Consider the following 21,979-nt stretch of genomic DNA (forward strand, 5'->3'; position numbering starts at 1 on the left):
AACTTAAGTGCCTTTTCTTCTCTTGCCAGTTGAGGGGCTCCAATTGCCTACATAGGCCCTAGGACCTAGGGAGAATGTTTTCAGATTCTACGAATGATTTTTCCAAGTCCCTAAATGGCAATACCCATCAGAGGAAGAAACAAACAAAAAAAAAAAGACCATATTTCTTTGTTTTGTTTTTCCTGTATAAAAAAGATCCCAATATCAAGATAGAAAGGGGAGAACAAGGGACATACCCCCTTGGTGTATGAAAATGGGGAGGAGGGGGCAGGAGAAGGATAAGCCTCAAAAGGAGAGGTGGAAAGGGAATGTCATTAAGGCAGCAAAATATTCTCTGTAAAAAGTGGGAGTTGTTTCCACAGCCTCAGAGATGAAGGTCAAGACTGCCTTCTTAGTTTGGGGAGCTCTCCACTCAAGTGTTCAAAGGAAGAGAAAAGACAGCTTCTCTCCTCTTGCTACCGTTGCAGCCATTCCACTGCTCACTCTGGGTTACCTTCTGCCTTTTGTAGATAAGAGTGCTGCAGGGCTCGGAAGGCAGAGATTCGCTTGTGTGGGTTAAAAGTCAGCATCTCCTGAGAAGGGGAGGCAAAGATCAAAAGGTCATGAAGACAAAACAAAAAAAAAAAGAAAAAGACTTCCGCTCACCCCCAACAATACCTAGGATGGGCTATTTTCTACATCCCTCTTTATGGATGGCCTATTCACTGGCGCCAGTAAAAACTAGCCCATCCACCAACCAAGTCTTAGTAACCGCAATGCTAGTGCTCGGTCTTCCACCCCATCCTCAGCCTGTGCCCGTGCCCACGCCCAGTACCAGCAGCAGCTGTGCTCCAGACTCCTCCATCTCAGGTACCACTGTCTGTACTGGACGGGGCCCTCTAGGGGAAAAGGCTCCTCGGGGCAGAGACACATCTCGGGGCCAGTCATCCTCTGGGGGCAGCCCGATCAGACTATGGGGAACAGGAGAGCTCTGGTCAAGAGGGTCTTTCTCTAGCCCACATCTCCAGGGGCAGAGCCAACTGCCATGTGGGGCTCAGCAGAAAAAAGATTTGGAATGGAAAGTTTTTTTTTTCTCCCCTCATGCTGGTCACTTACTCAAAGATTTTGCCTAACTGGTCAGCTTCAGAGTTTCCACAGAAGAGAGGCCTAAGGTGGAAAAAACACAGAAGTCATGTCCAAAGATACAGTAGTGGAATAATTACTGGTAGGTAATGGCTCAAAACAGAGAGTGTGGGGGAATACAGGGATGTGAAGTTCCTAACTTTGGGACATTTCAGAGTTTCTGGTTAGGGACAGAACAGTCAACAATACTTAAGTGAAAGATTGGGCAGGAAATGGATGTGATCTATGACTAAGAGATTTGGTTTGGGAAACTCAAAATAGTTCAGGATGCTTGGGTCCCATACTTGCGACGAAACATCTCTGCGAAGATACAGCCGACACTCCACATGTCCACGGGTGTTGCATACGTAGACTGCAGAAGAACTTCTGGAGCACGATACCAGAGTGTAACAACCTAATAGGAACAAGAAAAGTGGATGAAGACCCCATGGGTTACCATGAACCATAACTGGTTGACTAAAGTCACAAAGTGCCCGACTTCTCAACTGCTACGGTCAACCCCTCTCCTACTCCCCTCTTGCTACTGACCACAGGCGTAAGTGCCATCTGGTAGCTGTAGATTCTGGCCAGGCCAAAGTCAGCCAGCTTGACTGTCCCACCACTGGTCACCAGAATGTTCTCGGGCTTCAGGTCTCGGTGAACGATGCAGTTGGCATGAAGGAAATCTAGGCCTCTTAGAAACTGGCGCATCAGATCCTGGTTTAGAAGGGGGAAGAACAGAGGACCTGGAACTAGGCACCATACCTGAAATCACAGCAGGTTCTGCCACAAAGGTCTCAATCTACTCCTCAGTGTCCACCCACCCTACTCACCTTGATGGTCTCCACTGGCAAGCCCGGTGGGGGTGCCTTGTCCAGGTACGTTCTCAGGTCTTGGTCCACGTGCTCAAACACCAGGGTCACTTTGGTCTCCCGGTCGGTTCGGGCAGTGGCGCAGACGTCCATTAGCCTGGCCAGAACAAGTGGTCACTCACTGATCAATCCCTCTGGACCCGATGCGGCCTTCCCCATTTCCCCAGAATCCCCACCTACAAGTTGTCTTTTCCCCTTTACTACCCACTCCCCACCCCCCACCTTCTCACCGGACAACGTTGGGATGCTCAAAAGCCTCCAGCCGCCTCAGCAATGCCACTTCACGAACTGTGCTGATGGGAAGGCCCCCTCCGGCACCTCCTCCATTAGGGACTCTAACGCTCTTGAGGGCCACGAAGTGGCCGCTGTGCGGATCACGGGCCTTGTACACCGTTCCATAGGCACCAACCCCAATCTCAGCCACTGGCTCGTACCGAGGAGTAGCCATTCTCGGATCAGAGAAGACCCTACAATCACAAAAGCCTCCTGCCACCGAAAATCCCTCAAGAGTTCAGGTGGTATGAGCCTGCCGCAACGAGGTGACTCCCCCACAAGGCATCACAAAGACCCCCCCTCCACCACCCCGTCCCTCTCCCCAGTTCCGTGAGGCTGGCTCCTCAGCTGACACAATGGCTCTAACCCCAACCCCGCCAGGGGGGGTTATTTAACCCACGCCTTAAATATAAACGTGAATCCCTCAAAGAAAGAATTCCTCTTCCTCGGGGACGGGCCGTCGCGCCCCGCACGGGGCAGACCGCACACGACACACCCCCTGCATCGAAGACTCGACATCCGTCCCTACCATTACATCCCAGCTGACCACAAAGGAACTTTGCGCGGGCCGCACTTCCCGCCCTCGAGCGACCCTCCCGTAACCTGCCCGCGTAGGCAGACGCGAGGGCGACAGCGGTCCCGTCCCCGGGAAGGCGCCACGCTCACCTCACTCGGCGCCGGGTGCTGCGGGGGCGGCCCGTTATCGGGGCCCCGGAGCCAGAGCCTGCGGCGCCATACACAGGAGCTCTGTCCGGGGCAGCTGGACGCTCCGGGCCCGACCATAGACAGGCCGCAAGCTAGAGCGGCCCCCGCACCCCCACCCTCACCATGTGACCAGCTGCCAAAGAGGCGCGCGGAAACTGGCGGGGCGGGGCGAAAGCCGGACGTTCGGGCCACGTGACGAGCCGCGCGTGCGCAGAGGGGCGGCCAGAGCGGCCTCGGCCGGGAAGCGGGCGGGGAGGGGAGAGGGCAGGCGGGGCGACGGCGGCCACGTGATCTGTTGCTATCACACGTGACCGCCCGACTCCGCTCGGAGGAGCAGAGGTGTGGCTACGCGGCGGGGCACGTGACCGACTGCCAGACCCGGCGGGGGTGCGGGGAGACGGGGGAGGGTGGAGTCCAGGGCGGTGCCATGGCAACCCGGGCCACCCGGCTCCAGGGCCGAGCTGCAGGCCGCGCCTGAGCGCTTCTGGCGCTCGCTCCTCGCTCCGCGCCTCCCTCTGTGCGCGGCGGTCAGGGAGCTGGAGACGAGGCGGGGGCGGGACGGGCGCTGGAGCCTTTCGGCCTCACTGCCGCGGGGAGACCTGGTCTCGTTTGTGTCTTTGTTTCATTCATTGGCTCATTCAACAAATTTTTACCGAGTGCTCGCTTCCTGTGTGCATGCGGGTTTTTTTTTTCCGGTGTCTCAGTCGCTGGCCCTTTAAAGGAGTGATGGGGCTGTCTGGAAAGACGTAGCCCCCGGTGGGGACAATACCCATCTCAGGGCACAGCCAGCACTAACGGACTGACGGAAGGCACACTAATGCAGTGACCCAACCGGAGGAGTGTCAAGGTGATGCCCTCCCATCTTTCCAACTTCCACCTCTTCCAGGGAGCGTTAAAATAAGACGGTGCTTTCTGGCGGAGAAATTACCAATGAGCAAGAGACAGAAACACTTAACCTGCAAGGTTCTTTGCAACAGGGAGAGGCAATGATATGCGCGTTTGTGTATGTGTGGGTATTTTACACATTGTGTACAGATGGACAGATACAGGAGTGAGCGTGTGCAGGGAGGTTACCTCCACCACCACCTTGGACCTCAGCACTGCGTGAGAATGATTTGTGCTCTTCCACAAACCCTGTGACTCCTTGTTTGGGGTCGTTCTGCTTCCCTCTTTCCCCCGGTGCGAGCTTTCTTAGTCCTTGCTCCCGCCCAGAACTTGGACTTTCCCAAATTGCTTCTGCTCACAGACACTTAGGTCGACAATAGACAGGTTCCTCTGACTTTCCTTATTTCCTAGCCCTTTAGGGGAATGAGAGTAAGGAGGGAAGAGATCAGTATCTCGTTCGGGACAACCTGTCTAAAATCATTTCATGACTCTATTTGCCACTCCTTCCACCTTAACTTCTATTCTCCTTAACCATCTAGTGGAGGATGTAAGAGCTCAGGCTCGAGATGACTATAAACCACGTTCTAGGACAAAATGGAATACAAGTCAGTACAGATTCGCCCTCTTTGCATTCTGATAGTTGTAGCTCTGGGCCCTGCTGGCAAGGGCAGCTGGAACACTAGAAAGAAAAACCTCAAGGTCTAAACTGGCAAAGGGGCTTCTGAGGTCGCTGTTTTATTGGCTCTCTTGCGGGGACTGGTTGGTTTATAAGCCTTCTGGCAGGCAAAGTGTCTGAGTCTGTCAAGCAGGGTCCCCGTCAGCTCCACTTTCCGCAGCCGACTGTCTTTGGAATAGAAGTCCTCCTCTGTGTTGTTTCCTTGGGTTCCAGCCCCCTTTCTGATTCATTCATCCATCCACCCAAAACATTTGAATACTCATAAAAGCATTACTCTCCTTAATCACTTTTATTGAGGAGACTTAGTTTGGCAGTCTATCCCTGGTTCCATACCCTCCCTCTCCTGTTAATTACTTTTTCACTAATTAATTTTTTTCCAGTGTGTTTGACCCAAAGGGCTCCTCTGGAATCCCTTTTCCCTCAGCGTTGGAAGGGGAGGATATAACTGTAAGGCAGAAATAATGTGATGAGGGGCTAGAACTGGTTCTCAGGGTCAAGGCCTCCATAAAAGCAAAACCAGAGAGCTGTGTGTGTGTGTGTTAGTCACTTCAATGCAGTGTGGTGGGGCAGGAGAGTACCAGGCAAGACACTCTCATCCCCGTAGCAGTCTTGTCTCCCTTGCTCTCTCACCTCCCTCACACGTTACAATTACACATTTCTGTTTTTCACACAATCTGATTACATGCCTTACACACATCTGTTTTCCAGTGTCCCACGCCGTGCACACTTGTCGGTCTTTTGTATAAAGTGTTTATTGCTTGAGTCCATCTCTTATCTTCCTCACACCTCAGACCCCTGCATAGCTCTTTTGCACACTCCCATGTTGCACAAGCTTGTCCCCCCCCCCCCCCCCCCGTGCACCTGTGTCTTTGACCGCTCACCTTCCATCCTCACCGGCTCCCCACCCCCGCCCCACACCTATTCTCCCACCCGGGTGCACACCCCCCTTCCTTGGCCACTCCCCTCCCCCCGCCCTCCCCGGCTCGCACACTCGCCCCCGCCCCCGGGGACACCTGCTCGTGCGGGGCAGGGCGGGGATGCGCAGCCGCGGCCCCTGCTCCTCGCCCGCTCCCCGCCCCGCCCCTCCCTCCATCCCTCACCGGCTCCCCGGCGCCCGCCCCGCCCGCCCCGCCCGCCCGCCGCTCCGGGGGGGTCTCCGCCGCCGCCGCCGCCGGAAGGAGCCGCCATTTGCCACCGCCGAGCGCACGGGCCGAGCCGAGCCGGAGCCGGGAAGCCGCGCGGGCCTGCGCCCAGCAGCACGGCGATGGGGGGCGGCCCCGCCGCAGGAGGCCCGGGGCGCGTCACCCCGGGGGCCCGGCCCGCGCCGGACCCGGACCCGTGGGGCGCGGCCCCGTGAGCCCCCCGCCCCCTGCCCGGGCCATGGCTGCCCGCCCCGCCGCCCCCGGGCCGCCAGCCGCCGAGCCCCGGCCGCGGCCGCAGTGAACCGAGACCCCGGCGGCGCTCGGCCCTCCGGCGCGCGCCCCTTCCCGGCCCGGCGCCTCCCTTCCCCCCGCCGCCCCCCGCCCCCGCCCCCGGCGCCCGGACGATGCTCAAGTCCCGGCTCCGCATGTTCCTGAACGAGCTGAAGCTGCTGGTGCTGACGGGCGGGGGGCGGCCCCGGGCCGAGCCGCAGCCCCGGGGGGGCGGGGGGGGCGGCTGCGGCTGGGCGCCCTTCGCCGGCTGCTCGGCCCGGGACGGCGACGGCGACGAAGAGGAGTACTACGGGTCGGAGCCGCGGGCCCGGGGCCTGGCCGGCGACAAGGAGCCGCGGGCCGGACCCCCGCCGCCGCCCGCGCCGCCGCCGCCGCCCCCGGGCGCGCTGGACGCCCTGTCGCTCAGCAGCAGCCTGGACAGCGGGCTGCGGACCCCCCAGTGCCGAATCTGCTTCCAGGGCCCCGAGCAGGTCAGGCCCGGGCGCGGGGCCGCGGGGGGGGCGCACCTGGGCGCACCTGGGGCGGGGGGCGGGGCCGGGGGGGCGGGGCGGGCCCGCCCGGCCCCGGCACCTGGCGCGGTGGGGGACCGGCCGGGGCTCCCGGGAGCGCACGCTGGGCGGGGGTGGCGGCGGGTCGCGGGTCGCGGGGGGCGGGGCTTCCTCCCGCGGGGGCTTCGGATCCCGCCGCCCACGGACGGAGACCGCCCGCCTTCTGCCGCGCTTCCCCCGCGCGGGGCCTCGGCGGGCCGAGGGGCCCCCACTCGGGTGGCCGGGGTGCCTCTGCCCCCCCGGAAGGCAGGGCCGTGCTGGCGCCCTTGCCTCGCTCAGTGTTTCTCTCCGTGGGGCACTTTTCCTCGCTTCCCATTCCGTAACTTTCCATCTCATTCCAGAGAGTACTCTTTGTTTAAATGTTATGGACAAAGTTGTCCCGCCATAGTGCTGGGGGGGGGGGGGCGGGGGTGTACCAGTATCGTGCGAAATCATTCCTCGATTAAAGGGGAACACCCTCCGTCCCCACGCCCAGGATCTCTCCCCCTTTTTGCTACTTGGAGACTGAGGACAATAACCCATCCCGGTCTGCACCACATCTGTGAAATAGTTGGTAGCGATGGGAGGGAGGAGGAAGGCATGGCTCAGAAGCTCTGACCCTCCTGCCCCTCCAGATGCCAAGGGGTGGCCTTCCATTTGGGAAGCTTAGAGAGCATCCTCCCCAAATTTTAGGAAAGGAGGAGACCCAGTCCTCCCCCCACCCCACCTCATTTCTTTTTATACTTCGTCTATTTGGTCAGGGAAGTTTACCTTGAGCTCTTTTTTCTTTTTTGCTGCGGCCTTAGCCTCTTGCCCTATTTTGGGTGAAAGTCCTGAGTTTTTTTTTTTTTTTTTTTTAATGTTGGAGAATGACCTGGAGAGGTTTCCCTCTCTTGGAGCCGGGCGGTGACAGCTGACAGGGACCCTCCTCACTCTTCCTCCAGGGGGAGCTCCTGAGCCCCTGCCGCTGCGACGGCTCAGTGCGCTGCACACACCAGCCCTGCCTCATCCGCTGGATCAGCGAGAGGGGCTCCTGGAGCTGTGAGCTCTGCTACTTCAAGTACCAGGTCCTGGCGATCAGCACCAAGAACCCGCTGCAGGTGAGGTACAGGGAGAGAACTTCCAGACCTGGGCAAAGGCAGCAGTCAGATTCAGGGACTCTCCAGGGAGCCCATCATCCAGTTAATCTTTTCTCAAAGTTACCCTCCCCACCATTACCACAGCCTGTCTGCCTGTAAATCCTCCCTTCCTTCATGTATTCACATTTATTGGATGCCACCTGTATTTCAGGCACTGTTCTAGGCACTGAGACAGTAAAAAAGCAGAAGATGATAATATGATGGTGATGATGATGATGGTAGCAAACGTAGTATTTTCTATATGTTACACTCTTGGTGTATAATAACTGATTTAATTTTTGTAATAATCCTATTAGCTATGTGCCATTATTATCTCCATCTTAAAGATGAGGACACTGATGCACAAAGAAGCGTAAAAACTTGCCCAAAGTTACTCAGCCCATAAGTGATGGAGTTTGGATTTGGAATTCAAACCTAGATGGTCTGGGTTCAGAGCACTTGCCTGATCCTGCCTTTCTAAAACAGGACAGACAAATGGTCTCAAACAATGTGAAAGTGCTCTATTAAAAAAAGGGGGGGGGGCTCTCTACTAGGTTTGATCAGGACATAGAGGAGACAGATTGCTAATCTTGCCTGAAGGGTTTCAGGAAGGCTCTGGAGCATCTTCCTCTTGAGGGCCACTCATCAGCTGGCCCTTCTTCTCTTTCTATGACCTTTTGGAGCTCTTTCTCCCACACAGTGGCAGGCCATCTCCCTGACGGTCATTGAGAAGGTCCAGATTGCAGCCATAGTTCTGGGCTCTCTCTTCCTCGTTGCCAGCATCTCCTGGCTCATCTGGTCCTCACTCAGCCCTTCAGCCAAGTGGCAACGGCAGGATCTGCTCTTTCAGATCTGCTACGGCATGTATGGCTTCATGGATGTCGTCTGCATAGGTAAGGGCACCTCTCTCCCCCTTACTTGCTAAGCATTTTCCTCCAACTCACACAAACCTTCCCTGCCCATTCCCTCAGCTCCATAGCCACATTTTCTACCATTGGGAGCCTTTAGGGCTATCTTGGTGCCCCTCCCTTCCCTGCTTTTTTGGGCCCTTTGCATACCCTAGCTCCTCACTCTGGAGAAATACTCACTTAAGTACCTCCAGCCTAGGTCTGGTCTGGGCAGCAGGTGACTCTGGATTTCTTATCCCTTTTGCTCAGGCCTCATCGTCCACGAAGGCTCCTCTGTCTACCGCATCTTCAAGCGCTGGCAGGCAGTGAACCAGCAATGGAAGGTCCTGAATTATGACAAGACCAAGGACATAGGAGGAGATGCAGGGGGAGGGACGGCGGGGAAGCCGGGCCCCAGGACCTCACGGACGGGCCCCCCCTCTGGGGCCACCAGCCGCCCCCCGGCTGCCCGGCGCATGCGGACGCTCTTGCCTCAGCGCTGTGGTTACACAATCCTGCACCTCCTTGGACAGCTGCGGCCACCAGATGCCCGTTCCAGTTCCCATTCTGGCCGAGAGGTTGTCATGAGGGTCACCACGGTGTGAAACTGAATTCCAGGAGCAGGGATCTTGAGTCGATGCATTGGCCAGAAATATGCTGTCATGGCTGCTGGAGGTACCACCAGGACAAGGTGTTTGGGGCACCCTGCCCCTGCCACTGAGGATCTCTGTGGGCAGCCTCAAGCTGGAGACATTGTCTGGCCTCTACTACCCATTGGGTAGAGACACCTGGATGACATTCCAGCCCCCGCCGATAGCTCCTCACACTCATCCTGGGGCAGTCAGTGGGCAGGTGGGGAGAACATCTTTTCTTCCCTAGAGAACCGTCCTTACCTCAGCTCCTAGGGCCTCCAGCCCCCCAGCTCCACCATGGTGACTTGGTGAAGGGGGACCAATGCCAGAAGAAAGGGATTGTAGACCCTCCATTCCCCACCCCATGGCCACAGGGCAGCTGGCAATAAGACTAGTATACATTGACCTCCCGTTCCCTGCATGAGGGCGGGGGGGGCACCTCCCCCTGCTCCACCCCCCATTGCATGGGGGGAGGGCATAAAGAATCATTTATATGCACGTGGAGACTCCTTTCTCATCTGGGGTTTTTCTGGAGGGTTGGGAGGTGTGGGGAGGTTTCTCTGCAGAGGTTTCAAATCCCAAATGCAGCAGTGGTTCTGAGTTGGAGGTGTAACTCCCACTTGCTGGCGAATAATTCACATTGGCTGCTAGGTGGCAGTGCTCAGAGGTATCTAAGGGGTGGACCTGCCACCTGCAAGTTGTGTGATTTAGAAAGAAAAAGATCTCTCCGCCGCCAGTGGTTTTCCTGTCTACCTCATAGGGTTGGAATGAGGATAAATGAGGGACAGGTTGAATACCATTGCAAAGAAAATTAGTGAGAGCGTAAAAAGATTTCTAGACTAGTTGATGGTCCATTTATTTCAAATAGTAGCTGGTTAACAAATTCCAGAATGTGTTTTTTCATCTGGAGTTGCACAGAGCCTTGGAAAATTTGTGTTGAGTGTCATTATAGATATGGAAATATGAGGGGAAATGGATATTGCAAATGTGAAGGATGGTGGTTATTGGCAAAAATGAGAGCTCCTCCAACCCCCACCCCCAACACTGGGGGTTGGGGGGGAGGATGGAACAATCCTTCGTGCTCTGGGGTTCTTGTGGGTTCTAGTCGTCCTTCCCAGGTAATGTGCTCCCCCAGGGAAGTGGTGTGAAATGAATTTGGACTCATTTGGAGTGAGACAGACAGAATGTCCCAATGTTATGAATCTCCAACCCCAGCTTAAGCTGCTCCTATGGCAGTTGAGGGCCACAGGTCTGATCCTGTGCCCCAGCTTAGTGGTATTAACTGGAAGGTATTGTGCTTGGAGGCAGCAGTGTAGAGGGCTGTTCATAGAGCAAGGGTTTGGGAAGGACTGGTTAAAACGTGGGTCAGCCTGAGGCCTGCTCCCTTTCTCCTGAGGCCTCGGGGCTGTGTATTATATGAATGATGGTGTCTTTTAAGTGAACTATTCATCAGCAATTAAAATAATTACTTCATACATTGTTAAGTCAGATCCAGATGCCTTTCCTATTATCGGTCATTTTCTCAGGAAGGTTCTGCTCTGCCTCCTCTCTGGGGACGTTTTGGGGGAAATGCTTCTCTGCTAAAGGTCACACATCCTTGTCCTAGAAGTGGTCCTCCCCCTCCTTCTCTAAAAGGGGGGGGGGGGGGGGTCTTGGCTGCTGTCCATGGTGCTGGCACCCAGACTCGCCTGGAAATGTTCGCATTGAAGCAAGACTCGGGTTTGAATCACCTGGAAGTATTGAAGTGTATCCCCTCTAACCTCTGAGGAGATCAAAGAGAGGGGGTAGAGGCCAAGCGCCCCATTTTTTTTTTCCAGTGAGAGATTGTTTCCCCAGAGAGACAACCCTCCACATTCTCCACTTGGGAAGACTGAAGGGCTAGACTTTCCTGTTTCGCTATTCACAAAATAGCGGGTAGGGGCTAGAAGGGAGACAGCAAATCATAGTGACCACCAGTATCTGTCCTGGCAAATAGGACAGGTAGGTCTGACATGGTTGGGGTTTCTTGTGCCAACCCTGGACTGTCCCTCATGAGGCCCTCCATGGAAGCTTAGACATACCGAAGAACATACATACAGAAATACACCCTCTCCAGTTCCACTTTGGGTCCTAAAACTAGGCCAAGCGAGAGCCAAGCGAGACGGTAATGTTTCCCTCCCTTTCAGTACCACTGGAGGTCTCGCTTCGTATGGGGGTTGGGACCAGCAATCAGTATGGTCCCCTCTCATCCCCTTTTTCCAAAAGATTCTTGTTTGGGAAAGAGGTCACGGAACTGCTGCCCTCCTCAAGTGAGCAGTCCTACTTGCTCAGTGAGGAATGTGGGTGTACAGAATTCTCATCACTGATTCCAGTGGAAAGGGTGTGAGAGGAAGCTGGGCTTTATTCTCCCTCAAAGCTCAGATCTGTCAAAAATCAGGTCACTTAGGTTCAAGTTAAGCTTAGTGATAGGGCAGTGGGGGTGGACCCAGAATCCAGTAGAGGAGTGGAGGGGTGGAGCAGTAAAGGCACACAGACCTTCGTGTCTGCACAAGGCCCTGGGTATACTGTGCCCCTCTGTAGCTCTTACAAAAATAGATACCCTCAGAAGGCCTGGTGGCAAACAGTGTCTGTGGTCAGGGAGCCACGTCTAGGGCAGGGGGCCAGGATGGTGGGGGAGGAGGAGGCAGTGTGAAGTCTCCATCTTCATCCAGCTAATTGGCATGGAGAGGAGCAGGAGGCAGGGGGGCAAGTCCTGACATGGGGAGGGTAATCTGGGCTGGAGAGGGGTTGCAGGGAGTGTGTCGAGAGATTTATTTGTATGGAAGATGAGTTAATCTATATACATCACAAGGGGAGAACTGTGGCCAGCCCCTTGGGGGGCCAGAGAATGCTGACTCAAGGAAAACAGAGGCTCCCTCTGCCCTCCCTTCTCCTGCCTCAGTGCCCCAGGGCTTCTGGCCACCCCCACACTCCACTTTAATCCTGTCTGTCTGACTTCACTTCTGTGCATGTATCCCTGTCTTTCTTGGAAGGAAATTACCTTGGAGCAACTTTTCCAGAGAGGGCAGATATCCTTTGGTCCTGGCAATCCAGGTTCCCAAAGCACTTCCACCAAAGTCAGTTGCCTCTGGCCATCTCTGCAAATCCCTAGCTCCCCAACCTGTTTTTACAGCCTAGCCCTTGGAGTTACTTTTCACCACCACCCCCTTAATCTCTTACAGGGAGCCAGACTCTGGCTGTTCCCAGTACAGATAGAAACGTGTTGGGTTTGTGATGCAAACCACTCTCCCAGGTGTCTAGACCTCCCATTGTTACAGACATCACTCAAAGTAGGGGGTTGGGGTGAGGATTCCTCCAGAATTTGTAGGAAGTAGAAGTGGAAGAGAAGTCAGTCAAAAGTCAAGGATGGAACATTTGATTCTTTTATTTCAAAACTATGAATATTAAAAAATTCCATATATAAAAGGAAGGCATAAGTACACATAAGCCCAAAGATGTCTCTGCCTGGGCACTAAGTGGTGGGACAAGCCAACCTCGAATAGTGACCAAAGAGTCAAGGAGTTTCAAAACATCATAACATCATGAACATGATGTTCATAACATCATAAACCAGGTGAGGGCAGACTCACTTTGCTAGGGGCAAGATGATGAAGGAGGAGAGTAGATAGGGCCTGGCAAGCCGCGTATTCCTTCTGCCACATGGTCCAGATTCAATAGGAGAACCTGTATGGCATCACCCAGTCGGGGGTAGGCCTTGGCAGGGGTTATAAAGACTGAATAAGGTCTCCTTCTTCCACTCAAAGAGCTCACATGCAAGGAGAGAAATCAACCTGGTGCAGACCAGACGTACATTTACTTAGCTCAGGTGGTGATAAGTGCTTACCCAACAACCCCAAAAGGGAAGCCCCAAAAGGGCAGTGGTTGAATTCTTTCTCAGGCCACCCAATATTATTAGTTAAAATCTGAGTTGGCCCTTGCCGGATGCATGTGATATGGCCAGGAGAAAGGCTGAGCAGGCCGAGGGACCATGGTTTTCCCAGGGCTTGATGGGTCAGGCCAATGCATACTTCACACGTTGGTCAGGGCTGCCTCGACCAGTTTGCTATGGTCCTTCTAAGCAGTCTGGTCAAATAGACAGGTCTTGGGGGAATACATATCTCTTGGTCTTGTGCCTAATAAATCCCTCCAATGAGGGGAAGGGTGACTACGGTAGCTTCTTCCTATGGGACTATCTGTCCACAAACTGTAGGTTGATGCTCCTCTCGGGTACCAAGACAGTCCGGGTCATTGGCCTGATCGGGGCAGCACCTGGCTCAGGCTGCACCTCAAAGTGGGTCAGGATCTGGAAAGGGAGGAAGAAGGCTATCACTATAGGAGGGGTCTGGGATGGTAGGTTTGATTGGTAAAGGGTATAATTAGCTTTAGGTTGGTTGATATTGAAATGGTACCTGTGGTCACTAGAGAATTTCTTAAGGGATCATGGCAGGGGGAAGAAAGTCCAAATACCCTTGCTCACCCTCAAGACTTAAAACTGGATTGCTATATTTCAGAGGATTAGGTTTATCAAGTCATAAATTTTGCTATACTTGTCAGAAGAACTCACTTGTTAGAGGGTTAGGATCTCTCATGTCTGTGGAAGGTATGTCTAGATCACTCACCTGAGCCAAAGCCATTTGCAGCTCAAGCTCTGCCAGGCGTCTCCCCATGCAGCTGCGCTTGCCAAAGCCAAAGGGAAGAGAGGCAAATGGGTGGGGGGCTGGACCTTCCCCCAGCCATCGAGCTGGACGAAAAGAATTTGGCTCTGGGAACTGGGCAGGATCCCTTGAAGTGGCATAATGACACAGTGTGACCAGTGTCTGGGAGGGAAGGAACATAAACATGTCAGTTTGGACCCACAGATGGGGGGGGCACGGAAAAGAGGATATATGGATTGGAGCAAAGGCAGGCTCTGGCTGGTGATGGGGACGTTTTCTGGGGCTACTTTTTTTTTTTATTTTAAAGACTTTATTTATTCATGAGAGGCACAGATAGAGAGAGAGAGGAGCAGAGACACAGGCAGAGGGAGAAGCAGGCTCCATGTTGGGACCCCAATGTGGGACTCGATCCCGGGTCTCCAGGATCACACCCTGGGCTGAAGGCGGCACTAAACTGCTGAGCCACCGGGGCTGCCCTCTGGGGCTATTTTTGGAATGATTTCTCCACTGCCCCATTACCTCCGAGAGAGAGGCATTCAGGCCAGAGGGAGGGGGAAGGGCTTATATGGAGTGTAGGAGAGGATGGGGCCCAAGATAGTGAGGGATGGCTTAACCAAAGGGCCCATTCGCTCTACTCACATTTTTGGGGATAATATAGTCACCCACACGAATGTCTTTGTCTGGGACACGGGAATTTCCAGGTACCACAGGGTACAGTCTGGATTGCAGAAACAGCAAGGTGAGGCTGGGGGCTATAGCCTCTGTCTTGTCCCCAAGCCCCCTATGTCCAAAGCCATTCTTGGCCAGGAGCAGATCATCATTTTCCTGTGCTCTCTCTCCTAGCTCCCATTCACTCGCTGCTTCCCCAGCCCTTCCCAACATTCTCTTTAGCTCCCCCTCTCCTGTCCCCTCACCTCAGCACCTCCTTGACCACTGCCTTCAGCAGAGGCAGCTGGGATAGAGCCGCAGCTGAGGGGTGGGCACTGGAGCCAGGGCCCAGGGCAGCTGTGATCTCAGAGTGGAGCGCAGTCTGCACGTCCGGGTGCCGAGCGAGTTCATACAGCGCCCAGGAGAGCGTGTTGGATACCTGCGAGGACAGTTGAGAGCCTCAGGGGTGCTGAGGGTGCAGACCTAGTGCAAGGAGCAGGATGGGAGGTAGCCCGGAGCCCAGGAGTGTTAAGCAAGCCGGCCGGAGGGCCACGGCGCACCCCCCGCGGCAGCTAGGGGGCCTCTGGGGCCGGGGAGGCTACGCCCTGGAAGTGGGGCTCCCACCGTGGAGAGGAACCTCACCGTGTCCACGCCAGCCAGTAGCAGCTCCGTCACGTTGCCCAGGATGGACGGGGCAGGCAGCTCTTCCCGGAGCAGGAAGTAGGTCAGGTGTGCCCCAGATCCCACATCCTCCGCGGCCTTCCCCTCGCTCCTCAAGGCTACCTCGGCCTCCCGCCTCTCCACGTGCTGCTGGGCTGGGGGGGGGAGAGGGGACAGGGGTGCCTGGCGTCCCGAGCCGCTTCAGTCCCCCCGTCCCGCTTCTACTCCGTGCCTTACCAAATGCAAACATCTGGTCCCAGTCTCGGCAGAGGCGGCCCCAGGGCCCGGGCACCAGGCGGTGAAGCCAGCCGGGCATCGCCATGGTCAGCAGCGTGGACACAAACACGGACCCCACGGCGCGGATGAAGGCGTCGGTGTCGGGGGGCACTTGGGCCTCCAGGCAGCCCAGGCGGGAACCCAGGAGCACGGCGGCTGTGCCTGGGCGGGAGGGGGCGCTGTCAGGGCGCGGGGAGACCCCGCGGGCGCCTCCGACGCCGGCCCGGTCCCGGGACCCACCTTCTAGTCCAAACTTGTAGAACTCTGCGGCCACGTCCCGAACCAGGGCGGGCGGCCCGGCGCCGCGGCCCCGCTGCTGCCGCAGGCGCCGCACAAGGTCGCGGACCACGTCGGCCAGGGGCGCGGCGTAGCGGGCGGCGGCTCGAGGCCGGAGGAGCAGCGGGGCCAGGAGGCTGCGGAGCCTCTGCCATTCCTCGCCTTCCCTGCGGGTGCGGACGCGGTGTGTGGGCGCGGGGAGGCTGGGGCGGCCCCCTGCGGCACCGAACCCCGCTCCCGCCTGTGCCTGCTCCCATCCCCCTTCCTCGTTGCTCCTCTCCTGGCCCGGGGGCTGGTTCCTGGGTAACCGCTGTCACGGACTCACATCCCATCTAGGTCCTGGTGCCTTCCCCTCGGCGGACCTCCAGGATTCTGGACCCCCGCGAGGAGGAGATGGGCCTGGGACAAAGGCGGGGCTCGTCCCAGGCGGGTGGGAAGCCCAGTTCGCCGGACGGGCGGGGAAGGCCGACCTCCCTCCGCACCCATGCCCGACGTCTCCAGACCAGCCCCAGGCGAGCGCGCGGGGCGGTTGGGCTGCGGGGCCAGCGAGGACTCACGCGGTGAGCAGCCCGCAAGCCCGCTGGCGGTGGCGTCGGTGCTCTGCCCAGGGCGAGAAGCTGCAGCGCTCCGGCCGGGGCCCCTCCTGTCGCAAGAGCTGTTCGACGAGGGCAGGGGCCGCCACGTACACGGTGCGCACCTTCCCGAAGCTGGCCAACCACACAGGCCCGAAGCGCGCAACGCCCTGCACCTAGGAGAGCGGGCACAGCAGGCGCTGGAGACCGAGCGGGGACTTCCAGCCTCGGCGGCCAGCGCCAACCGAGCCGGCTGGGCTCCCAGCTAGTACGTGCCCCTAACCTGCAACCCTCTCCTCCTCTTCTTTCCCCCGCTTCCTGTCCCCAGAAGCTCGACAGTGACGGGCAAAACGGAGGAACTTGGTACAAGGCAGACACTCAGGACCTCTCCTAGGTCACCTGGGCTGAGCCGAGGCAAGAAATCCCTGAAGGCTCCTGGCATGGAGTAGCTCAGAACCACCCCCCAGGGATCGAAGAGGAGAGCCTGTGGCTTTAAGGCGGCCCGCGGGGAAGGCACCCTGCATCCTGCCTCCCGTGCACTTGTTCTGGACCCACCGGCCCCGACTTCGGCCCTTTTGAGCCCACTCTTCTGCTGGGTGTGGGGGGTGGACTCCCCGCGGCTGGAACTGCCGCCCGCAGCCCCGACTTCCCTAATACCTGGGCATCTGTTCTCGCTGGCCCTCCTCCTCCACTCTGCACTAGCCTGTGCTTTCTGGTGTTGTCAAAGCCAGTTTCCCCAGCATTCATTCCCAGAAACATTCCCCCACTACCTGCAGCTCGTGTAGCCGCGACAGACCGCCCTTGCAGAAAAGTTCAGCAAGGAAGACGGGTGTGGAGGGGCCTGGGATGTCCGCCAAGCTGCGGGGTGCTGAGTCGGAGCCTCTGGAGCCCAGTGAGGAGCCCAGCTTGGGAGCCCAGTGGATGCGATGGAACACTCTGGAGGCGAGCTTGAGGGCCTGGGTCATGGCTTGGTTTGGGGAAGCCACAGAGGAGAGCACTTCTCCAGAGCATCTTGCTTGCTTGCCTGAACCCCTATTTAACCTTTGGGCGAGGTACTGGTGACGCCCCCTCTTTATGTTCCTCAGCCAATCCCCTCTCCCGAGTGGTCGAGCTGGGGATCAGCACCCAGGCACAGTAGGCGGGGCTGGGTTGCCTGGCAGCTCTCCTGGGTCTCAAGTTGCAATGACCCTCTTGTAAAGGAAGGTCTGCCTTAGTTTCCCCTTCTGCACTGGTGCCCTCATCCAGCAGCCTAAAGATCTCTTCCTGGTAAAGGCTCTTTGGTGAAGTTCAGGATTACTAAGGTACAGTCAGTCCCTGATATTCCCACTTCCCTAGGGAGCCAGGCCCTCTTGGGACCATCCTCAGGAATTCCCCATCCTTCAGCAGGGCAGGGAAGAGCCACAGCTGTAGCATCTCCATATTTTTGGCTTATGGGGCTGCACCTTCTTTGTAGGCAAGAACTTCCTGGCACTACCCCATCTCCCCCCCATCCCCTCCTATACCTAACACTGAGCAGATGGTGGGTGTTAATGGGCCAAAATGGCTCCAGAAGCCTTCATCTTTGTTCCTTGGGAGGAGGGGGTGGTCTTTTAGGTCAACAAGCTCTGTCCTTCCAGCCACAGGGAACTTAGGGCTTAGAGCTAGAGGAACAGAAACAAAGGACCCTTATGCAAATTAGAAAAGTTTAGAGATTTCTCTGGGCTCCTGGGTGGAGCACAGGCTAGGTGAGTGCTCTGAATCTCCAGCTGACTCTGTCTTCTTTGGGGGGGGGGGGGGGTATTTCTAGTCAGTAGCCCATTTTCGCTTCTAGCCTCCAAATCCTGCACGTTAGTTCTCTGCTCCTCACTCTCCCACCCTGCCCCCACTGGACTCTGTGCCAGTCAGTTAGCTCTGAAGTTCTGGAATCGAAGGTCAACACGAAAAATGAGAGGGTCTCCACCACCCCGACCCAAGGTTCTCCAGAGACAGCGACCATAAAGACAGCAGATTCCCCAAGTCAAGTCTCAGGCAGGGAGAGGGTGCGGGGGATGGGAGAAGGCACGTGATACATGCTCTAGCCTTTCCTGAGAAACAGCAGCACGGGCATGTGCACACGTATACATGTTATCCCCAGGACTGCAAAGTAAACACAATGGACAGGCGGTTTGAGTCTAGCAAGCAGTTTAGATGGACAGTGGAGACCTGCGTTCCTCATTCCAGCTGAGGAGGAGAGATCCCAGAAGGAGAAGGGGGTGCTAAGGGAGAGCAAGACCCCACATCCTTCCAAACATCCCTTTTGGTCCAAGGTCTGCTGACCCTCCTACGTAGCTTCTTCTGCTTTCTGTTGGTGGTAGAGGGGCAAGAAGGTGAGAGGTCGGGGTAGTTGTGAATCCCAGGCTTCTGCCCTGGGCAGTTCCCCAACTTCTTTGAAAGACTGTCGCCTCTTGGCCCTGGCAGCTCAGCTGGGAAGGTCCAGGGGTCACGCTAAGGCAAGGCAGGCCGGCAGTGGCCAAGAGGGGTGGGACTGGGGGTCATTGCCTGGAGGGTGGGATCCTGTATTCTTCGAAAGATGGCTGGGAAATTCTTGCCTCCGTTGCGTAAGACTTTCTTTCCTTCCTCAGTTGAGGTGCCCAGATGTTCCACAATGGGGTCTTCACTCTGAGGAAAGGAAGAGTCCAATAAGTCCTTGCCCTTGGCCCTGAGACCCCCATCCGATCCTTCTGGCACTGAGCTGGGTTCAAAGAATACAGAACCGCACTGGGAAAGGCCTGCGTCCTCGCCACTTCCCTCAGGCCCCCTACTTACCAGCTCCTCCAAGGGCACACGCTCAAACAGGGGGTGCCTTTCGAAATGGGTGCACATCCAGTCATGCAGCTCCAGCACGTCAGTTATGGTATACACCAGCCCCTGCGTAGGCAAACGCACCCTAGACAGTGCGCTGCACGCAGTGGAGCAGGGGTCCCCAAGGCACCCCTGAAGCCTCTGCGCACATGCTCACCCTGCCCTCCCTCCCGCCCCGGCTCACCCCGACTCCAAGCACGTAGGCATACTCTGCCAGCAGCGTGGGACTGATGATTCGCCACTTGTGCTTCGTCCGCTTGAAATGTGGGTCAGGGAAGAGGAAGAACATCTTCGTCAGCTGTAGACAGATACACAGACGTGCATCGAGGCATCGATGGGGCTGAGAGCCCGGCTTCAACGCCCCACCTGCCCTCCAGCCCGCCCCAGGGCCCCTCCCCACCTGGCCCTTGCGGAAGAAGTTGGGAAGGTGTTTCATGGCATTGCTACGGAGACAAGCAATGTTCTGGAAGCCACCTCCAGGAGCGGCTCGAAGGGCCCGAATCCGGTCTTGTACGTAGTCTGAGACCTTCACCCGGATCTCCAGGCCCAGAATCAGTGTATCTGGGAACAACGGTGACAGTTCCACTGGACACAGAAATGGGAATGGAATCGTCAACCTCACATTTGCAGGAAGTGGAAAGGCGTTGACAGAGGAAAGGAAGCATCCTTTGGCAACGACCAAAATCAGGAAGGGCAAGTGTGGACAGAGATCCCTCTACGGTGGTCCTCTGCTGGAGGAGAGGGTTAAGGTTAGGGTCCGGCTGAGATCCCAAGACTGTCACCTGGACTGGAAGTGGGAGGGCCTGGGAACACATGTACGTGGCAAGTGCTTTGACGTTTTCAGTGTTTCCACACATTGCCTCAGTCCTCCTAATGCTCTGCGCTAAGTTGATAAAATGAGGATACGAGGTCGGAAATGCCCAAGGTCACAGGGCTGAGAGGCAGAACTGGAACTTGAACCAAGGTTTTCTGTCCCCGGGGTACCATGCTTTTCCTCTCTCTGTCATGCTGTTACCTCTATGGGAAGATCTAAAAATAGAGACATGCGGATCCCTGGGTGCGCCTGCCTTTGGCCCAGGGCGCGATCCTGGAGACCCGGCATCGAATCCCACGTCGGCTCCCGGTGCATGGAGCCTGCTTCTCCTTCTGCCTATGTCTCTGCCTCTCTCTCTCTCTGTGACTATCATAAATAAATAAATAATAAAAAAATTTAAAATAGAGACATGGCCTGACACATGCTGGGACCACACAGACAATAAAAGAGGAACTTGAAAACACGAGTAGACCGCAGAAACAATGGGTTCTGGTGAAGAAGGGGGGAGGGGAAGGAAGGTGGTGGAATCCCTCAGAAGGACAGTTCAGGATCACTGGCTACAGTGACTAATCTCTGACGCTAGTGCTGACCAGCTCACTGACCCGGGACCTCGCAGGTGAAATGGCTCAAGTAGGGGCTGAGGCCAGGGGTGGGACCAGACAGGACAACCCACGTTCTAAGAGGCATTTGAGACAACACCCTCCCTTCTTCAGGACAAAGGCCACAGACCCAGAGTACAGGGAAGGCAGAGGCTCTCCGCACTGATGTCACAGCGCTGGTGTCTGGTCCGAAGGGGAAAGGCCAACTCCGGCCCCCACCAAACCTGCTGAGGTAGCAGGACCTAGACACTGCCTGTCCCTGCCCCTGAGAAAAGGCCAGAGTGTTACCTAACAGGCCACCATAGCCACAGCCTATGTCTGCAAACTCCACTTGAGCCTGGGCTCGCTTTTCTTTCTTATCCTTTGGGTCATCGTGGGTCTTGTTTTGAGTCAGTGGAGCGAAGAACTCTGGGTATAGCTCAGACCAGTCCATCTCCTCAGGCTTCACGGGGCTATTGGAGAGAAGACACGAGAGACACGAGAAGGTTGGTCAGGACATTGCAGAAGCTGTTCTACATGTGTGGGGGCGGATGTTTAAGGGTGGGAGGTATAAATGGGAAGAATGTTTCTCAAAAATCCTGTAACAGTGGGTCCTGTGGTCTCCAGGACACACAGTGGAAAGCACCCTTAACGCCCGTGTGAATCACAGGCCATCATGCGGCTCATGACGCTGGCCTGCCCATCTCCATGCCTAGGAGCGGATGGGGCAGCCCTCCTTCTGGGGTAACGAGCTCCCCTCCCCCACAGGCGGGGGCCTCGCCCTGCTTATGTGCTTGCTCTGTGGGGAGACGACGGACTGAGGCGCGGGCAGGATTTGTGTATGTTTGTCTCTTTAGTAAATCCGATCGCCGAGGCTGAAAGGCGGCCACGACGTCCCGCCGGCGTCGCTCCAGTCTCGGTTCCCGGCTCTTCCCGACCCGGGGCGGAACGCCACGCCCCCTCCCTCCCCTCCAACTGCGCCCTCCGCCAAGGCTGACGTCACCCAGCCGGCCCGCCCCGGTCCGACCGACACCCTGCCCGCCGGCCCGGCACAACCGCCCTCCCAGGCCCCGCCCCGCCCCGCCCCTCCCCGCCCGGCTCACTCACTAGCGCAGCGTGTGGTCAGCCATGGGGTTGGAGTGCGCACGTTGCCGATAGTAGCGCTTCTGGGGCTGCGGGGCCTCGGCTCCTGCCCCGTCCCCCGCCGCGCCCCCCGTCTCCGCTCCCGCCATGATCCCCAGCCCCGGGTTCTCCTCCGAACCCACGTGGAGGCCGAGGCCCGAGGCGCACGATGATGACGCACCCCGGCACGTTGGGGGCGGACCCCGCCTCTTAAAGACCCAGGAGTGCGTTCGGCCTGCGGGGCGGGGGCGGGGGCGGGGCCGGGGCGGGAGGGCGCCTCCGCGGCGCGGGTCCCCAGTGGGCTGCCAAGGCCCGACCGGGCACCGTGCCGCTTCCGTCGGCGCGCTTCCGCGTGGTCTGCGCTGCTGTCCTAGTCGCAGGCACCTGTGCACCCCGCAGGTGAGGGGCCCCCGGGGCCCGCTTCCTATAGC

At 57.2% G+C, this 21,979-nt stretch overlaps 4 protein-coding genes across 8 annotated transcripts; 1 reads left to right on the forward strand and 3 right to left on the reverse strand.

Annotated features, from left to right (window-relative positions):
- Positions 1–159: 159 nt before the first annotated feature.
- Positions 160–3,113, reverse strand: CDK4 (cyclin dependent kinase 4). Its single transcript, XM_038549816.1, has 8 exons — positions 2,913–3,113; positions 2,204–2,440; positions 1,935–2,070; positions 1,651–1,818; positions 1,407–1,516; positions 1,096–1,146; positions 815–950; positions 160–572 (listed from the first exon to the last, which is right to left on the reverse strand). The coding sequence occupies exons 2-8, from the start codon at positions 2,419–2,421 to the stop codon at positions 480–482; spliced, it is 912 nt and encodes a 303-aa protein (XP_038405744.1). The 5' UTR covers positions 2,422–2,440; positions 2,913–3,113; the 3' UTR covers positions 160–479.
- Positions 3,114–6,058: 2,945 nt separating this feature from the next.
- Positions 6,059–10,584, forward strand: MARCHF9 (membrane associated ring-CH-type finger 9). Its single transcript, XM_038549511.1, has 4 exons — positions 6,059–6,415; positions 7,417–7,572; positions 8,291–8,483; positions 8,748–10,584. The coding sequence occupies exons 1-4, from the start codon at positions 6,059–6,061 to the stop codon at positions 9,080–9,082; spliced, it is 1,041 nt and encodes a 346-aa protein (XP_038405439.1). The 3' UTR covers positions 9,083–10,584.
- Positions 10,585–12,487: 1,903 nt separating this feature from the next.
- On the reverse strand, positions 12,488–18,162 carry CYP27B1 (cytochrome P450 family 27 subfamily B member 1). Its single transcript, XM_038549826.1, has 9 exons — positions 16,985–18,162; positions 16,200–16,390; positions 15,607–15,809; positions 15,328–15,528; positions 15,073–15,245; positions 14,697–14,869; positions 14,422–14,500; positions 13,747–13,944; positions 12,488–13,430 (listed from the first exon to the last, which is right to left on the reverse strand). Exons 1-9 carry the CDS (start codon positions 17,177–17,179, stop codon positions 13,317–13,319), a joined length of 1,527 nt encoding a protein of 508 aa, XP_038405754.1. The 5' UTR covers positions 17,180–18,162; the 3' UTR covers positions 12,488–13,316.
- Positions 18,163–18,301: 139 nt separating this feature from the next.
- Positions 18,302–21,700, reverse strand: METTL1 (methyltransferase like 1). 5 transcript variants are annotated; one of them, XM_038549832.1, is made up of 7 exons: positions 21,534–21,699; positions 20,736–20,899; positions 19,435–19,619; positions 19,219–19,332; positions 18,999–19,100; positions 18,732–18,851; positions 18,302–18,534 (listed from the first exon to the last, which is right to left on the reverse strand). In XM_038549832.1, the coding sequence occupies exons 1-7, from the start codon at positions 21,656–21,658 to the stop codon at positions 18,514–18,516; spliced, it is 831 nt and encodes a 276-aa protein (XP_038405760.1). In that variant the 5' UTR covers positions 21,659–21,699; the 3' UTR covers positions 18,302–18,513. The 5 variants fall into 5 exon arrangements, with proteins under 5 accessions (XP_038405760.1, XP_038405759.1, XP_038405757.1 ...); XM_038549830.1 differs by having other exon boundaries at positions 18,358–18,534; positions 18,782–18,851; positions 21,534–21,700; XM_038549831.1 differs by having other exon boundaries at positions 18,302–18,851; positions 19,435–19,595; positions 21,534–21,700.
- Positions 21,701–21,979: the final 279 nt, after the last annotated feature.

Source organism: Canis lupus, chromosome 10 (genome assembly GCF_011100685.1).
Source record: "Canis lupus familiaris isolate Mischka breed German Shepherd chromosome 10, alternate assembly UU_Cfam_GSD_1.0, whole genome shotgun sequence".
NCBI lineage: Eukaryota > Metazoa > Chordata > Mammalia > Carnivora > Canidae > Canis > Canis lupus.

Bases quoted from the DNA above. Each gene is read 5' to 3' on its own strand.
- METTL1 (XM_038549829.1), bottom strand. From the start codon at position 21,658: ATGGCGGGAGCGGAGACGGGGGGCGCGGCGGGGGACGGGGCAGGAGCC. The intron at 20,900-21,533 runs GTGAGTGAGCCG...TCTCTCCAATAG, and splicing joins GCTGACCACACGCTGCGCTA to CCCCGTGAAGCCTGAGGAGA. The intron at 18,852-18,998 runs GTAAGTAGGGGG...TCCTTTCCTCAG, and splicing joins GTGTGCCCTTGGAGGAGCTG to AGTGAAGACCCCATTGTGGA.
- CDK4 (XM_038549816.1), bottom strand. From the start codon at position 2,421: ATGGCTACTCCTCGGTACGAGCCAGTGGCTGAGATTGGGGTTGGTGCC. The intron at 1,147-1,406 runs GTATGGGACCCA...TTTCCACCTTAG, and splicing joins GCAGAGATGTTTCGTCGCAA to GCCTCTCTTCTGTGGAAACT. The intron at 573-814 runs GTACTGGGCGTG...TCCCCTTCTCAG, and splicing joins CTGGAGCACAGCTGCTGCTG to GAGATGCTGACTTTTAACCC.
- MARCHF9 (XM_038549511.1), top strand. From the start codon at position 6,059: ATGCTCAAGTCCCGGCTCCGCATGTTCCTGAACGAGCTGAAGCTGCTG. The intron at 6,416-7,416 runs GTCAGGCCCGGG...CTCTTCCTCCAG, and splicing joins GCTTCCAGGGCCCCGAGCAG to GGGGAGCTCCTGAGCCCCTG. The intron at 7,573-8,290 runs GTGAGGTACAGG...TCTCCCACACAG, and splicing joins GCACCAAGAACCCGCTGCAG to TGGCAGGCCATCTCCCTGAC.
- CYP27B1 (XM_038549826.1), bottom strand. From the start codon at position 17,179: ATGACCCAGGCCCTCAAGCTCGCCTCCAGAGTGTTCCATCGCATCCAC. The intron at 15,529-15,606 runs GTGGGTCCCGGG...CCTCCCGCCCAG, and splicing joins CTACAAGTTTGGACTAGAAG to GCACAGCCGCCGTGCTCCTG. The intron at 14,870-15,072 runs GTGAGGTTCCTC...CTGTCCTCGCAG, and splicing joins TACTGGCTGGCGTGGACACG to GTATCCAACACGCTCTCCTG.